At 41.2% G+C, this 14,433-nt stretch overlaps 1 protein-coding gene across 8 annotated transcripts in view; it reads left to right on the top strand.

Moving 5' to 3' along the window:
• The window catches only part of GOLGB1 (golgin B1), an 89,624-nt gene that overhangs the window by 66,539 nt on the left and 8,652 nt on the right, over window positions 1-14,433 (top strand). For all 8 annotated transcript variants that reach the window (XM_017891121.1, XM_017891087.1, XM_017891094.1 and 5 more), the window contains 3 exons: window positions 3,222-3,400; window positions 8,253-8,418; window positions 8,675-8,812. In XM_017891121.1, coding sequence (XP_017746610.1) covers window positions 3,222-3,400; window positions 8,253-8,418; window positions 8,675-8,812 — 483 coding nt within the window. The remainder of the gene's footprint in view (window positions 1-3,221; window positions 3,401-8,252; window positions 8,419-8,674; window positions 8,813-14,433) is intronic.

Genomic DNA, 14,433 nt, shown 5'->3' on the forward strand with positions numbered 1-14,433 from the left:
TTCTCGTGTCATGGTTTTTATCTCTGTCAGTTCGTTTATGGCCTTCTCTGCATTGATTATTCTAGTGATCCATTCTTCCATTCTTTTTTCAAGATTTTTAGTTTCTTTGCACTGGGTACGTAGTTCCTCCTTTAGCTCTGAGAAGTTTGATCGACCAAAGCCTTCTCTCAACTTGTCAAAGTCATTCTCCGTCCAGCTTTGATCCATTGCTGGCGATGAGCTGCGTTCCTTTGGAGGGGGAGATGTGCTCTGATTTTTTGAATTTCCAGCTTTTCTGCCCTGCTTTTTCCCCATCTTTGTGGTTTTATCTGCCTTTGGTCTTTTATGATGGTGACGTACTGATGGGGTTTTGGTGTGGGTGTCCTTTCTGTTTGTTGGTTTTCCTTCTAACAGTCAGGACCCTCAGCTGCAGATCTGTTGGAGTTTGCTTGAGGTCCACTCCAGACCCTGTTTGCCTGGGTATCAGCAGCGTAGGCTCAGAAGATAGAATATTGTTGAACGGCGAGTTTTGCTGTCTGATTCTTGCTCTGGAAACTTCGTTTCAGAGGTGTGCAGTGTCAGTCTGCACCTAGTGGGATCTGTCTCCCAGTTAGGTTACTCAAGGGTCAAGGACCCACTTGAGCAAGCAGTCTGTCCGTTCTCAGATCTTAACTTCCATGCTGGGAGACCCGCTGCTCTCTTCAAAACTGTCAGACAGAGTCATTTACATCTGCAGAAGTTTCTGCTGCTTTATGTTTAGCTATGCCCTGTCCCCAGAGGTGGAGTCTACAGAGGCAGGCAGGCCTCCTTGAGCTATGGTGGGCTCCACCCAGTTCAGGCTTCCAGGTGGCTTTGTTTACCTACTTAAGCCTCAGCAATGGAGGGTGCCCCTCCCCCAGCCTGACTGCTGCCTTGCGGTTAGATCTCAGACTGCTGTGCTAGCAATGAGGGAGACTCTGAGGGTGTGGGACCCTCCGGGCCAGGTGTGGGATATAATCTTCTGGTGTGCCGTTTGCTAAGACCCTTGGTAAAGTGCAGTATTAGGGTGGGAGTTACCCAGTTTTCCAGGTGTTGTGTGTGTCCGTTTCCCTTGGCTAGGAGAAGGGATTCTCTTCCCCCTTGCATTTCCCAGGTGAGGCGATACCTCACCCCGCTTCAGCTCTCACTGGTTGGGCTGCACCAGCTGACCAGCACCGATTGTCGGGCACTCCCCAGTGAGATGAACCCAGTACCTCAGTTGAAAATGCAGAAATCACCTGTCTTCTGTGTCGCTCGCACTGGGAGCTGGAGGCTGGGGCTGTTCCTATTCGGCCATCTTGCTCAGGATCCCTTAACTTCTTTTTCTAAGGCTAGTGGTCATAGTTTTGTTTTTTGACATTTTCTTATAATGAGTTTTCTTTATAATTTTAATTTATGCTATAATGTTTCTTATTTACAATATTATCTCTTAAATCTTTGAGTACATTACATTTTCTCCCCTGGTAATCTCTTCTAAATTACCTTCTCCGGTTGGTTTTCTTCCCTTCCTTAATGTTAGCCATTCTTCAGGTGAAGGTTAATCCTCGATGTACTCTTCATGTTTAAGGGGAGGGTCTAAAAGCTTGTGGGTAGGACCTACCAATGCAGTTTCATTGCATGATATTGAGCTTATTGGTAGCCCTTATCTCAGTATCTTTAGTTTCTCTTGGGCTGGTCAGATTTTAAAGAGAAGACTTCTCATTTCCATTGTGGGGGGAAAAGGTCTTTTACCAGCAGTCTTCAAGTTCAGTAGAGGAAAGGCTTCAAGCACTCAGGAAGCATGCATTCACTCTATTTGGAACAGTACCCTTACTTGCAACTGTGCCTCATGTGCCATAGTCCACAGACACTGCTTTTACCTCTCCAGAGAATAAAATTAGTTGTCTGTTGGAGTAACAAAAAGTGTGGAGCTGAGGAAGGGATCTATGGATGAAGTTGTTTTCTGGCCAGGTGCAGTGGCTCATGCCTGTAATCCCAGCACTTTGGGAGGCCAAGGTGGAAGGATCACTTGAGCCCTTGAGTTTGAGACCAGCCTGGGCAACAGACTGAGACTGCATCTCTCCAAAAAAAAAAAAATTGCTTCTTAAGCAGCTTTCATCTAGACCTCCTTATCTCAGCTATCACCTCTCTCGCACCCCCATCACCGTATTTTCCAGAGGTACATGATGCTGTTAATTCCTGAGCCTTTTGAAGATTCTGCAGAGTACGTTCTACTGATTCTTGGATTTTCTTACTGTCAGCTTTAGATTCTGCTTTCTCAGATCTGTTAAGTCAGTTACCACTTACTCATCTGCTTTTCAGCTTCCAAAATTAATTTTATTGTTGCTGATTCCTCTATTGTTTTTCCTGTTGTTGTGTTTTGTGCTTTAAAAAATGCTATTATTTTAGCTTTAGCAATGTTTCTAAGTGGGTGAAAGAGGTGTGTAAACAAGACCCCTATCTTTGCCCAGATGTCCTGATATTATTTCTCCCAAGTATTACTAAGCTTTTAATGAGTATTGGAGATGAAGAGCTTGAAAATATATCTGAAATGTAGGTAGGCAGTGTTGCTAATTAAAGGCAAGTCTGTCATCATCACTAACTTTATGTGTGAAGTGCATTAATTTGCTCATTTACTTCTCATATTCTTATGAAAAAGGTACTATAATTACCTTCATTTAATAGATGAGGAAAATTAAGACTTAAAGGGTATGAAGAACATGCATTGGGTCACACGTCTAAGAAGCAGTACAATATCTAACTCCAGAGCCTGTGTCCTTAACCACTGAGCAGCAGTGCCTTCTTTATAATCGGTATCCACTAAGCTACAATTAAGATTGATAGGCCTGTAGGAAAGTTAAGAACCCTAACAAGGACACATGACTAGTTCTTGTTTTAGGATGTGACCACCCACAGTGAAGCTGTAGGTCTCTTAAGTCTACCCCACGTCAGAATTGTAGCCCTAAAGTGAACTTAGGACCTTAGGAGCCGGGAAAAGGAGTAGAAGTTGCAGGAATAGTCAGACCCTGCAGCCTTGATGGCAGCTCCATGGGTGATTTCCATCAGCCTAGCTGCATGTATTTCACCACTTTAGAGACTTATGCTGCAGTGATATGTCGTCAGTGGACTGTTAGGTGCTAGTTTCATGTTGTAGTGTCTGACTACTTAGTAGGGAGCTACCAATTACTTATAGTTAGATGAATGAGATGTGACAAATAATCCTTTTACTTTCCCTTTGGTTAAAGCTGAAGGAATTGAAGAATCTGCAGCAGCAATACTTACAGATTAATCAAGAGATCACAGAGTTACGTCCACTGAAGGCTCAACTTCAGGAGTATCAAGATAAGACAAAAACATTTCAGATTATGCAAGAAGAACTCAGGCAGGAAAACCTCTCCTGGCAGCATGAGCTGCATCAGCTCAGGTACAATAATCCTTCCTTTTCAACTCTTTTCATTTTAACTTTTTATTTTGAAATAATTGTAGATTTGGGAAGATAGTGCAGAGAGCTTCTATGTGCCCTTCACCCAGTTTCTTCCAGTGGTAACATCTTACGTAACTGTAGCACAGTATCAAAACCAGGAAACTGCCATTGGTACAATTCACAGACCACATTCAGATTCCACCATGTTTACATGCATTTGAGTATCTGTGTGTGTGGTTCTATACAATTTTGTGATGTGTATTTATGTAAGCACCACCAAAACCAAAATACAGAACTACTCCATCACCACAAATACGTCCTTTGTGCTACTAGTCTATAGTTACGTTCCTCCCTTCCCTACCCTCCTTGCATCCTCAACCCCTAGCAACCACTAATCTGTTTTCAGTTTTGTCATTTTGAGAATTTTTTTTTTTGCTCGCTCTGTGGCCCAGGCTGGAGTCCAGTGGCGCGATCTTGGCTCACTGCAAGCTCCTCCTCCTGGGTTCACGCCATTCTCCTGCCTCAGCCTCCCAAGTAGCTAGGACTACAGGCGCCCGCGACCATGCCCAGCTAATTTTTTTGTATATTTAGTAGAGACGGGGTTTCACCGTGTTAGCCAGGATGGTCTCGATCTCCTGACCTCATGATCCGCCTGCCTCGGCCACCCAAAGTGCTGGGATTACAGGCGTGAGCCACTGTGCCCGGCTTAGAATGTTTTCTAACTGGAATCTTGCAGTGTATAACCGTATGAAATTGGCTTTTTTCATGTGCCATAATGCCCTTGAGATCCATCAGTATTGTTGTTTGTATCGTAGTTCATTCTTTTCATTATAAATAATGTTTCATATTATGAATATACCACTGTATTCATTCACCTGTTGAAGGACATGCATAGTGTTTTTAATTTTTAGCTACTCTAATAGTGCTACTATGAACATTTGTATATAGGTTTTTGTGTGGACATAAGTTTTCATTTCTTTGGGATAATTGCCCAGGAGTGCAAATGCTAGCTCATATAGTAAGTGAATGTTTTGTTTTTTAAGAAACTGCAGCCGGGCGCGGTGGCTCAAGCCTGTAATCCCAGCACTTTGGGAGGCCGAGACGGGTGGATCACGAGGTCAGGAGATCGAGACCATCCTGGCTAACACGGTGAAACCCCGTCTCTACTAAAAAAATACAAAAAACTAGCCGGGCGAGGTGGCGGGCGCCTGTAGTCCCAGCTACTCCGGAGGCTGAGGCAGGAGAATGGCGTAAACCCGGGAGGCGGAGCTTACAGTGAGCTGAGATCCGGCCACTGCACTCCAGCCTGGGCAACAGAGCAAGACTCCGTCTCAAAAAAAAAAAAAGAAACTGCAAAACCACTTTGCATAATGGCCAAACGTCTTTTTAATCTGCGTATTTGACATCCATATATCCTCTTTGATGAAATATCTGTTCGTGTCTTTTGTCCATTTTCTAATTGGGTTAACTTTTTACTGTTAAGTTTTAAGCATTCTTTATATATTATAGGTATGTGTTCTGTGTTTGATTTGTGGTTTGCAAATATTTTTTCCCAATTTGCAGGTTATCTTTTATCTCCCTCAACAGGGTCTTTTTAATTTTGATGAAATCCAGTTTATTGATTATTTTCTCTTTATCATTCAGATTTGGTATTTCTATTTGATTTTCAAGTTCTCTGCTTCCTACCTTCATTCTGCTGTGGCACCCAGTGAGTTAGCTTTTTAGTTTGGATATTGTATTTTTCAGTTCTAAAATTTCCATTCAGTTCTTCTTTACATCTTCTCTTTCTTTGCTGAAGCTTTTATACTTTTCCAGTATGTTAGTAATTACTTGTTGAAGCATTTCTATGATGGCTGCTGTAAAATTCTTGTCATATAATTCTAATATCTGTGTCACCTCAATGTTATAATCTGTTGATTTCCTTTTCTTAATCAAGTTGTGGTTTTCCTGGTTCTTGGTATGATGAGTGATTTTTAGTTATATTCTGAACATTTTGGAGATTATAAGACTTTCAGTCTTATTTGAATCTTCTGTGTTAGCAGGCTTCACTGACACCACACCAGCAGAGGAAGGAAGACACTAGGTGGATGGTGAACTCCAGGCACCCCATTCAACTTTCGTTGATACCCCTAGAAGGAAGGGATGCCCTGATACTGCCAGGGGAAGTGGAAGTCCATGATGCCCACATGGCCTCCATTGATACTGTGCTGGAAGGAATGGAGAGGGGCACCTCATTATTGCCAGGTGGTGGTGAAAGTCCAGACTGTCCGCTTAGCCTCCACTGACACCATGGGGAATGGTTGAAGAGGGGCATCTTGTTACCACTGGGTGGTACCCAAAGTCCAGATTCCCCACTTGGTCTCTTCTGATACCACCTCTGCAGGGACAAGGAAGAGTGCCTTATCAACCTTGTTATGGTGGAGGTGGATGTCCAGGCCCCACATGTTGCCTCCAGTGATACCACAGTGGGAGTCGGGGGAGGAGGGGCAGTCGGAGAGAGGAACCTTCTTAGCACTAGGTGGTCATGAGAGCCCAAGCTCCATACTTGGCCTTTTCTGACACTACTTCAGTAGGGAGGGTGAGGTGTACCTTATTATCACCAGCCAAGAATGTAACTAGCTTATCTACCAGGTCTTTGTTAATGGGAGTGGTGAGATACTGTGGTTTTTCCATGTTGTTTGCCTGGAGTATGGTGGTTATTATCATGAATGTCTCTGTCTAACTAGACTGTCCCTTCCTGGTCCTTTGGCAAGACAAAGTAAACCTAGTACTCACTGGTGTTTCTGGGTCATGGAATTCTCCAGTATCCAGTTTGGGATATGCAGAATACAAATGGTAAACCAAGGAACTTACCACCATGTCACTCCTCAAGTCTGGGGATCCCTAGCTGGTTTGCCACCTTCATCTTTCTAAATTTTCTTATGTTTGTTTTTATTTATAAGGCCAAAGGGTTTTATCTATGCAGGTTGAGTATTCCTTATCTGAAATGCTTGGGATTGGAAATGTTTTGGATTGTGGATTTTTTTGGATTTTGGAATATATGCATTATCTAAATGAGCATTTCCTTTGAGTGTCATTGCAGTGCCCAAAAAGTTTTGGATTTTGGAGTACTTCTGATTTTCTGATTAGGGATGCTCAGCCTTAGTTGGAGGAATAAGGAGAAATATGTCTATTTTATTTTGTCTTGAAATAATCCTAGCTCTTCTTTTTAAGGAACAGAACAATAACAATGCTATCATGGCAGAAGAAATTAAGATAGGATCTATAATTCTGATTTTTTTAAATTCAATTTTTCTAACAAATTTAATCCCAAGAATAAACACTTAGTGTATAAAAACAGGTCTAGTTGTTGCAGCCTCATTTTGGGGAGGTTGTTACTGTTTAACTTAAGATGGTTCATGCTGCCTTAATAAATTCAAACTTGGCTGGGCGCGGTCGCTCACACCTGTAATCCCATCACTTTGGGAGGCCAAGGCGGGTGGATCATCTGAGGTCAGGAGTTCAAGACCAGCCTGGCTGTCTCTACTAAAAATACAAAAATTATCTGGGCATGGTGGCATGCACCTATAATCCCAGCTGCTTGGGAGACTGAGGCAGGAGAATTGCTTGAACCCGGGAGGTGGAGGTTTCAGTGAGCCAACATCATGCCACTGCACTCTAGTCTGGGTGACAGAGTGAGACCCTGTTTCAAAAAAAAAAAAAGAAAATTCAAAAGCTTTCAAGATTTGATATTAAAAGGAGAATTACCATGTTGGACATTGCTGCTGATCACACAGCACCTGCTTTGTCTCACCAATGTTAGAGGACAAGAGGCAAATGAATACAGAAAATATGAGTTGGAGTCTCAATTCCTATCCAGCTTACAAGGGGCCACTAGAATGACAACTGACAATATAGTATAAATATCATAACATCTCTAAGAGAGTTCTTAATGTTCAGACACCCAACATTTTAAAGCTTAAGCAACATTGATACAGCAAAATGCTTTTTAGAATTTAATGATTTAAACATTATGGAGTAAAATTACATCTAAAAGATTTTCATATTTAACATCTTTATGGACTTGCTTATAAGTGAAATTTATCAAGCTCATTGCATGGAGTTGGCAGCTTCCCCAGATAATACAAGAGAAATTTTTTTTTCTTTAAACAAATGATGATGATTGCAGAGCAAGTAAAAAAAAAAAGAGGCAAAGCAACTGAGTTTTGCTCTCTAGAAATGTAAATTTGTTTCTTCTTTTCGAAATTGAATCTCAAGAGAAAAGATAAATTGCTCCATTTTGACCTCCATTTTTCTTCAGGGATTAGCATCCCAGCTGTATTCTGTTAGAATCTTAATTTATCATCAAAAGTTTAGGTGCTTGCTGTGTCCTTCAGATGCACTTTAATGCTAAGCATTGAATTCAGGGTCCTCCAAAGGTGATTGGTACCGTGTCAGAGCATCGCTTAATGCCTCTCATCTTATCGCCACATCACCTAGAACTACAGAAATATTAAAGTGTTCAGCTACTAGTGTAAACCTAAGAAGAGCTGCAAAGCTCTAAAGGCCTCTAAAGGCTTATTTCCTGCAGCCTTTCTTCTTTAAATTTCCTCTAATGGCAATCTAAAAGGATATTTATTTTCCTTATTTCCTTATATAATTGACCCTTAGGGAAGAGAAAAGGAGATAGAGAAAAAAAGATTTCTGTTTTTTCCCCACATTTTCTCTTTCTACCTTTTTCTTAGCCTTTCTTTCTTTACCTTCCAGATTTGAGTAACTTTGAAGATAAGCAAAGTGCTGAGGTTACAGGTGCGAGCTACCATGCCCAGCTACACATGTATTTTTACCTGTGATTATGTCATGTTTTTTCTAGGATGGAGAAGAGTTCCTGGGAAATACATGAGAGGAGAATGAAGGAACAGTACCTTATGGCTATTTCAGATAAAGATCAGCAGCTCAGTCATCTGCAGAATCTTATAAGGGAATTGAGGTCTTCTTCCTCCCAGGCTCAGCCCCTCAAAGTGCAATACCAAAGACAGGTGAGTAATTTCAATGCTTATTGTTACTCAGAGATAAATTTTTGAACAAATGATAATGATTGAACAGAAAGTTTTTTTTTTTTTTCAAGGCACTAACCCAGAAAGCATCAACTTCCTACAAATTAAGTATCTGCCACTTTTAAGTGCCCATAAGCCACCTTATGACTTCCTATGGGGCGGACAGGATTTCTAGAGGGAAGGAATTAAGCATAAGCAATCTTAGGAGAGAATTTCATCACTGTTTGTGTCCTGGCAGGCATCCCCAGAGACATCAGCTTCCCCAGACGGGTCACAAAATCTGATTTATGAGACAGAACTTCTCAGGACCCAGCTCAATGACAGCTTAAAGGAAATTCACCAAAAGGAATTAAGAATTCAGCAACTGAACAGCAAGGTAAGTGTTTCCTGTTAGACTGGAATTCAGTTTCTTTTTTCCATGACTGGAACAAGAAGGCAAATAGAAGCTGATTCAGCATAGAGTCCCAGCTGTAGCATATCTTAGGTGTAACACAAGTTTCACCTTTCTCAGAACCTGGGTGCTTATTCCAAAGCACTGGACACAGAGCCATTTCTTGTTCTTTGCCCTTGGTGAGTCCTTGGGAATGATTGGATAAATTCAGAGAGTAAGAGTAAAGAAACCAACTACTTTGGGAAGCCTTCCCCCTGACCTGTATCACTTGTATTAATGCTGAGGCTACTCCTTACCCCACCCTCTTAAGAACTGTCCTCCTGTTGCTCCCTGGCTATTCAAAATATTCTTTAGTGGCACCTGCCCTAGTTCTGCCCTGTTGAGAGGAACTCAGGTAAGTAGTCTATGATACAGCTACAAGATATTTAGAGATCAATCAGAATCAGAAGTCCAGAGATTAGCTTTGAGGAGAGCCAAGAATGCCCAAAAATTGTATGCACAATAGTGTGTGTGTATAAGCTTTTCATCACAAGAACTCATCAGTTGACCAAGGGATCTGTGATCCAAAAATTACAAAGATCACTAGGCTATTTTCACAGATGAGGAAAAAGGCCCTGGAGTAGTAAGTAACTTGCCTGAAGTGTTAGGAGGAAGTCAGTCTGATCATGTATGTGGAAAAGCACAGTGACTGCATATATAGAAGGTACTTATTAAATGTAGTTAAATTCAACTAATTGACACTGAAGTATCAGAGACTACACTATTAACTTGGAGGAGACATTTGGCAGTTTTTAAAGTTTGCAGGCCCAAATGAATTAGTTAAACTGCAGACCCTTTATTGGTAGATTTGTCTGGGAGTTTTCAAAGGGACTCCAGAGCAGCTCCCATGCAGTTCCCCTTCCAGCAAATCAGCTATTTCCAGAAGTTCCACCCTTTACAGCTCTAGCCTGTCTCTTTTTTTTCGTAAACTAACTCCCATCTCATCTCTGTTACATTTACTCTCCAAACATTAGACTCTGAATCACATTGGGCATTTGTCTGTCTAGGACAGTGTTTTATTTTTTTTTATTTTTTTATTTTATTTTTTGAGGCGGAGTCTCACTCTGTCGCCCGGACTGGAGTGCAGTGGCCGGATCTCAACTCACTGCAAGCTCCGCCTCCCAGGTTTACACCATTCTCCTGCCTCAGCCTCCCGAGTAGCTGGGACTACAGGCGCCCGCCACCTCGCCCGGCTAGTTGTTTTGTATTTTAGTAGAGACGGGGTTTCACCATGTTAGCCAGGATGGTCTCAATCTCCTGACCTCGTGATCCGCCCGTCTCAGCCTCCCAAAGTGCTGGGATTTAAACTGAAATTCAGGACCATTAATTAATGATGAAATCATTTTGGTGGGTAACAACTAAAAAAGTTTTAATGTTTTATTGAAGTAAAACATACAGAAAAGTAAACAAATCATAAGTACAGCATGATATATTTTCACAAAGTGAAGATGCCTATATAATCAGCACCCAGATCTAGAATTAGAACATACCAGAACTCCAGAAGTCCCTTGTGTCTTCTGTTCACTCCTACCCACTTAGAACTACATATAAATGGCATCATACCTTCTCTTTTGTATTGCTTCATTTATTTTGTGAGATTCATCCATGTCGTTGCATATAGTGTCATTTTTCCACTCCCATGCTGTGTAGTATTGCATTGTAGGCATATACCACAATCTCTATTCTGTTGAAGGACATTTGGGCTTCTCCAGTTTGGGGCTATTACAAATAGTGCAGTTGGTGTTTTTACAGAAAAGAAATGAAGTAAAACATGTATGTAATATGTAATAAAGAATATGTCTGTCTTTGACAAACTTTAGTTTTAACTACATATATTTATATACTGGGTTCTAAGTGATAAAGTTGTGTTAACACCTTTATTGAGATATGTAATTCCACTTGAAGTGTGAGAAACACTGCATAGGTCACTGTCATTCTGAGTGAGAAACAGTTCTTCCTTTAGAACTCATCTGTAAGAAAGGCACCTCATTCCTAGCCTTATTCAGTCATTAAACTAATAACTGTTATTTTTCTTCCATGAGCCTGGCTGTATGCTAGGTACTAAGGATACACATATTCCTTCATGAAGCTTACAATCTCATGAGCTTAGTCTCACTCTGAATGAGCCCCAGCTAACTAGGAGTATTGCTTCTTGGGCCCCAGAATGAGATTGTAGTAGATAGGCTGTCACCATAGATTGTTCTCTAAGCCACTGCCCTAATTCTTTTGTCAGATGTTCAGGTTTTATATTTATAGTTGGCCCTTCGTATTGGTGGTTTCTGCATTCACGGATTTAACTAACTGTAGATTGAAAATATTCAGGAAAAAAACATGAATTTTAAAAATACAGTAGAACAACTATTTATATAGTATTTGCATTGTATTATGTATTATAAGTAATCTAGAGATTATTTAAAGTATATGGAGGCCACAGATAACATTGTACTGAACAGGGAAAGATTGAAGGCCTTTCCTCTAAGATCTAGAATAAGACAAGGATGCCGACTTTCACCACTGTTATTCAATATATTACTAGACACCCTAGCTAGAGCAATTAGGCAAAAGAAAAAAAAATAATAAAGCACATCCAGATTGGAAAGAAGAGGTCAAATTAGCCTTTTTGCTGATGATCTGACCTTATACTTAGAAAAACCTAAAGAATCCACCAAAAAACTGTTAGAACTGATAAACGAATTCAGTAAAGTTGCAGGATACAAAATCAACAGGCAAACACCAGTTGCATTTATATATGCCAACAGCAAACAATCTGGAAAAGAAATCAAGAAAACAATCCCGGTCAGCCATGGTGGCTCATGCCTGTAATCTTTGCACTTTGGGAGGCCAAGGTGGGCGGATCACTTGAGGCAGGAGTTTGAGACCAGTCTGGCCAACATGGCGAAATCCCTTCTCTACTAAAAATACAAAAATTAGCCAGGCGTGGTGGTGCACACCTGTAATCCCAGCTACTCGGGCGGCTGAGGCATGTGAATCACTTGAACCTGGGAGGCGGAGGTTGCAATAGCTGAGATCGCGCCACTGCACTTCAGCCTGGGTGACAAAGCGAGACTGTGTTTCAAAAATAAATAAATAGGCAGGGCGCGGTGGCTCAAGCCTGTAATCCCAGCACTTTGGGAGGCCGAGACGGGCGGATCACGAGGTCAGGAGATCGAGACCATCCTGGCTAACACTGTGAAACCCCGTCTCTACTAAAAAATACAAAAAACTAGCCGGGCGAGGTGGCGGGCGCCTGTAGTCCCAGCTACTCGGGAGGCTGAGGCAGGAGAATGGCGTGAACCCGGGAGGCGGAGCTTGCAGTGAGCTGAGATCCGGCCATTGCACTCCAGCCCTGGCGACAGAGTGAGACTCCGTCTCAAAAAAAAATAAAATAAAATAAAATAAATAGATAGATAGATAGATAGATAGATAGATAGATAGATAGATAGATAGATAGCAATCCCATTTACAATAGCTACAAAGAATTTAAAATACTTAGGAATCAATTTAACCAAAGAAGTGAAAGATTTATAAAACACTGTGAAAGAAATTGAAAAGGACAGTAAAAAAAGGGAAGATATTTCATGCTCATGGATTAGAAGAATTAATAACATTAAAATGACAGTACTACACAAAACAATCTACAGGTTAAATGCAATCCCTATCAAAATACCAATGATATTCTTCACAAAAATGGAAAAAAAACTTAATGTGTAGGTAACCACAAAAACTCCTAAATAGCTAACTCAATCTTGATTAAAAAGAGGAAAGCTGAGCCGAGTGTGGTGGCTCACGCTTGTAATCCCAGCACTTTGGGAAGCCGAGGCAGGTGGATCACCTGCAATCAGGAGTTCAAGACCAGCCTGGCCAACATGGTGAAACCCTGTCTCTACTAAAAATACAAAAATTAGCTTGGCGGGGTGGTGGGCGCCTGTAATCCCAGATACTTGGGATGCTGAGGCAGAGAATTGCTTGAACCTGGAAGGTGGAGGTTACAATAAGCCAAGATTGTACCACTGCACTCCAGCCTGGGTGACAGAGTGAGACTCCATCTAAAAAAAACACACACACACACAAAACAAAGCTGGAAGCATCACACTACCTGATTAATCAGCATGATACTGGCATAAAAACAAACACACAGATCACCAATGAAACAATTAAAAACCCAGGTATAAAGCCAGGCATTTAGGGGCAACTTATCCTTGACAAAGGCACCAAGAACATACGCTGGAGAAAGGACAATCTCTCCAATAAATAGTGCTGGGAAAACTGGATATCTGTATGCAGAAAAATAAAACTAGACTCCTATCTCTCATCATACAAAAATCAAATCAAAATGGATTAAGGACTTAATTCTAAGATCTGCAACTATGAAACTAGTAGAACAAAACTTGTGGAAATGCTTCAAGACATGGATCTGGTCAAGGCTTTTTTGTATAAGACCTGAAAAGTACAGGCAACCAAGGCAAAAATAGACAAATAGGATTATAGCAAGCTAAAAGGCTCTGTACAGCAAAGGAAGCAATCAACAGAGTGAAGAGACAATCCACAGAATGAGAGAAAACATTTGCAAACTACCCATCTAACAAGGGATTAATAACCAGATTAAAGAAGAGACTCAAACAATTAAATAGCAAGAAAACAAGTAACTCAATTTAAAAATTGATAAAAGATCTGAATAGACATTTCTCAAAAGAAGACATACAGATGGCCAACAGGGCCGGGCGCGGTGGCTCAAGCCTGTAATCCCAGCACTTTGGGAGGCCGAGACGGGCGGATCATGAGGTCAGGAGATTGAGACCATCCTGGCTAACACAGTGAAACCCCGTCTCTACTAAAAAATGCAAAAAAAAACTAGCTGGGCGAGGTGGCGGGCGCCTGTAGTCCTAGCTACTCGGGAGGCTGAGGCAGGAGAATGGCGTAAACCCGGGAGGCGGAGCTTGCAGTGAGCCGAGATCCGGCCACTGCACTCCAGCCTGGGCGACAGAGCGAGACTCCTTGTCAAAAAAAAAAAAAAAAAAAACAAATGGCCAACAGATATTTAAAAAATACTCAGCATCACTAATCATCAGAGAATTGTGAATCAAAGCAATAGTGAGATATCATCTCACCTCTGCTGAAATGGCTTTTATCAAAAAGACAGGCAGTAACACATGCTGGCAAGGATGCAGAGAAAGGGGAACTCCCATACACTGTTAGCAATGTAAGTTAGTACAGCCACTGTGGAGAACAGTATGGAGGTATATCTAAAAGCAAAAAAATTGAACTACCATATGATTCAGCAACCCATATATCTAAAAGAAAGGAAGTCAATATATCAAAAAGACATCTGTACTCCCATGTTTATTGCAGCACTATTCATAAAAAACAAAATATAGAATCAACTTAAGTACCCATCAACAGATGAATAGATGAAAAATGTGGTATATATACACAAGGGAATATTATTTAGCTATAAAGAGGTATGAAATTCTGTCATTCATGGCAACATGGATGGAGCTGGAGGACATTATGTTAAGTGAAATAAGCCAAGAACAGAAAGACAAATATCACATTCTCACTTGTGCGGG

This window comes from Rhinopithecus bieti, unplaced genomic scaffold (assembly GCF_001698545.2).
Source record: "Rhinopithecus bieti isolate Rb0 unplaced genomic scaffold, ASM169854v2 scaffold_759, whole genome shotgun sequence".
Taxonomy (NCBI): domain Eukaryota; kingdom Metazoa; phylum Chordata; class Mammalia; order Primates; family Cercopithecidae; genus Rhinopithecus; species Rhinopithecus bieti.